At 42.9% G+C, this 2,500-nt stretch overlaps 1 protein-coding gene across 4 annotated transcripts in view; it reads left to right on the top strand.

The window, feature by feature from the left end:
* The window catches only part of LOC137990631 (F-box only protein 15-like), a 23,745-nt gene that overhangs the window by 7,993 nt on the left and 13,252 nt on the right, over window positions 1-2,500 (top strand). For all 4 annotated transcript variants that reach the window (XM_068835766.1, XM_068835773.1, XM_068835759.1 and 1 more), the window contains exon 6: window positions 1-108. This exon is cut by the window's left edge and continues 102 nt beyond it. In XM_068835766.1, coding sequence (XP_068691867.1) covers window positions 1-108 — 108 coding nt within the window. The remainder of the gene's footprint in view (window positions 109-2,500) is intronic.

Raw genomic sequence — 2,500 nt, 5'->3', positions numbered from 1 at the left:
TCGCTGGTACTCTGTCCAACTGCCACCTGTCAGCAGACTGAAGACATTGCAGGTTTTAGCATTTGTGCCCATCTTTTATCAAAGAAACTGGACTCCACATAGAAACAGGTACAAAATGTAAATGACAAAAATTTGGTTTTATCAAAATGTAAATGACAAAAATTTGGTTTTATCGATCGGGTTGATAAGGTAAATTATTGGTAACCACCTTAAGAAAGATTTGTTTAATATATAGCTGACGTTGTGAGCGTCAGTTTTTCAATTCAATCTGACGAAGGGCTAATGCTGTAAACGTTTGCTCACAGATCGTTCTTATTTACGATGGTTAACTTCCCTTTAGTGCGGTTTTCAATTGAGTGTCGTAAAGCAAATTCTAAAGTAATCAGGCTTTGACCAATCGCCGGCGTTGCTAAAATGAGGGTAAGGGTAAGACCAAGGGTCAGGGTAAGGGTAAGGATACGAATACAGAAAGTATCCTAAACATGCATAAAAGCTAACCTTAAACTTTTGTTTAGGCCTAATTAGGCCTAAGGTTAGCTTTTATGCATGTTTAGGATACTTTTTTGTATTCGTATCCTTACCCTGACCCTGACCCTTGGTCTTACCCTTACCCTCGTTTTAGAAATGCCAATCAATCGCAGCAGGTGCAAACAGCACAGTGAACCAATTCGAATTCGTAACCATGTAACTTGCTGAAGGCGCGGAACAAATCGCGTGTGCAAGTCGCGATTGGTGTTGGCTTACATATGCTCTCGTTGGTTGATAAATTGGCGCGATATTTTTAAACCAATCACCGACCGTAGCAATTGCAATCGCGTAATTACTTTCGACAGTCATTTGAAACGGCTCTAATTCTCAGACTATTTGAAGCACTCTCATTGGCTGGTTTCGGTCAAGGTTTTACAGTATGGACCATTACCATGGAAACGGTCCTTTCCCGTACTTTTTTCTCTCTCCCTGGAAATTCTAGGCTCGATTTCCACCCGGTTTGGGAGTGCGGTTAACATCCTCCTTCCAACGAACGGCAGGATCACTGGTCCGCGTAGTTTATCCGTGACGTAACACCCGTCACAATTGTATTTTGTATTTGTACTTGGCAGGCAGGCGACTATCTGATTGGTGGAAAATACAATTGGCTGGGCCAGTGATCCAGTCGTGATGTGCGTGGAGGAACGCGGGCGCACAAAACGGCTGGTCAATCGAGCCTAGGGAAATTCACGTTGAGCGAAAACATTACACCTAAAAGCCAGGTTACCTGTCCAAGTTTGCTGATGGTAGACAAAGATTACGAACATTCACCAATCGGAGAAGTGTCCGATTGGCATATAATAAACCTCTTATTAACCTCACTTGCTCGGGACAGTTCTGGAGAATACTGGCCCTCGGTTATTTTTGTGCTGCCGCGACCTTAGGTCAATATTCCCCAGTACGGTCCTCGCGCCCGGTTAGGTTATGCATCAACTTGTTTGACAATACCAAAGTTCCATGTCTCACTCCTTACTGATGTACTACCACAGTTTCTTTAGAACTAACCAGTTCAAAAAATTTAAAGTGCTACTACGATAAAAGAGATACAGGCGTAGTTCAGTCGCCACTCGGTTGGTGTGCGGCCTTCTGAGCTGGAGGTCTCCAGTTTGACCCCCGTCTCACTCCTTCGGCGTCTGTTTAGCCTTTCCTTTGATCAGTGTAGCTGTAGCTTTGAATCCCCGTAAAACGGAGCATTGACGGAGGAAGACGGGGGGGGAAGGGGGTGGGTAAAGGGTGCGCACCGAGGGCAACAAGTTTATCAGTATCTGAAGTTCACTGTCACGTGTCGCCCTCGTAAAATCAGGACCTCTTTATACCTTTAACTAAAAATCACTTCTCGTTTTTCTTCACATTTCGAAAGTTCTTGTGCAGAGTACTCGAAAGGCGAGATTTTATGCAATCATTTCAAGAGAAAAACTATTTATTTTGACGGCATTTTTCATTTAATTGTCCGCCACTACTTGGTACGGCTGACTGGCAGATCGTTAAGACCTCAGCAGGGAGCTGGATTGAGGGGAAAATGACGTCATTTACTCACTCGCTTAAAAATACAGTGTGTGAATTCGGCTTAATTAGTATGCAGAACACGAATTTGACAAGCTGAAAGCCAAAAACTCTCATGCCGTCAAATAGACCATATTCGTATTCTCAGTATCGGACTGTAACTAGCTTGCAATGGAGTCTAATGCGGGGGAATTTTTTCAAATGCAAATACTTATATATTCCCCCGCAATCCAATACTGAGAATACGAATATGGTCTATTGAGCCGTATTCGCTCACTGCATTTTAAGCTAGTGAGCAAATGACGTCACTTTCTCCTCGATCCATATCTCTGAAGGCTTAATTTTTTGGAACCGGACCATTAAATGGAAAGAGTGGAGTTAAAATAAACAGTCTTGCTCTTGAAATTACAACAAGAAATTTTGCCTGTTGAGCATTCAACGCAAGTGCTTTCGAAATGTGAAGGAAAAC

The sequence above is a fragment of the Montipora foliosa genome, chromosome 1 (assembly GCF_036669935.1).
Source record: "Montipora foliosa isolate CH-2021 chromosome 1, ASM3666993v2, whole genome shotgun sequence".
Taxonomy (NCBI): domain Eukaryota; kingdom Metazoa; phylum Cnidaria; class Anthozoa; order Scleractinia; family Acroporidae; genus Montipora; species Montipora foliosa.
This window is presented reverse-complemented; position numbering and strand designations above follow the sequence as displayed.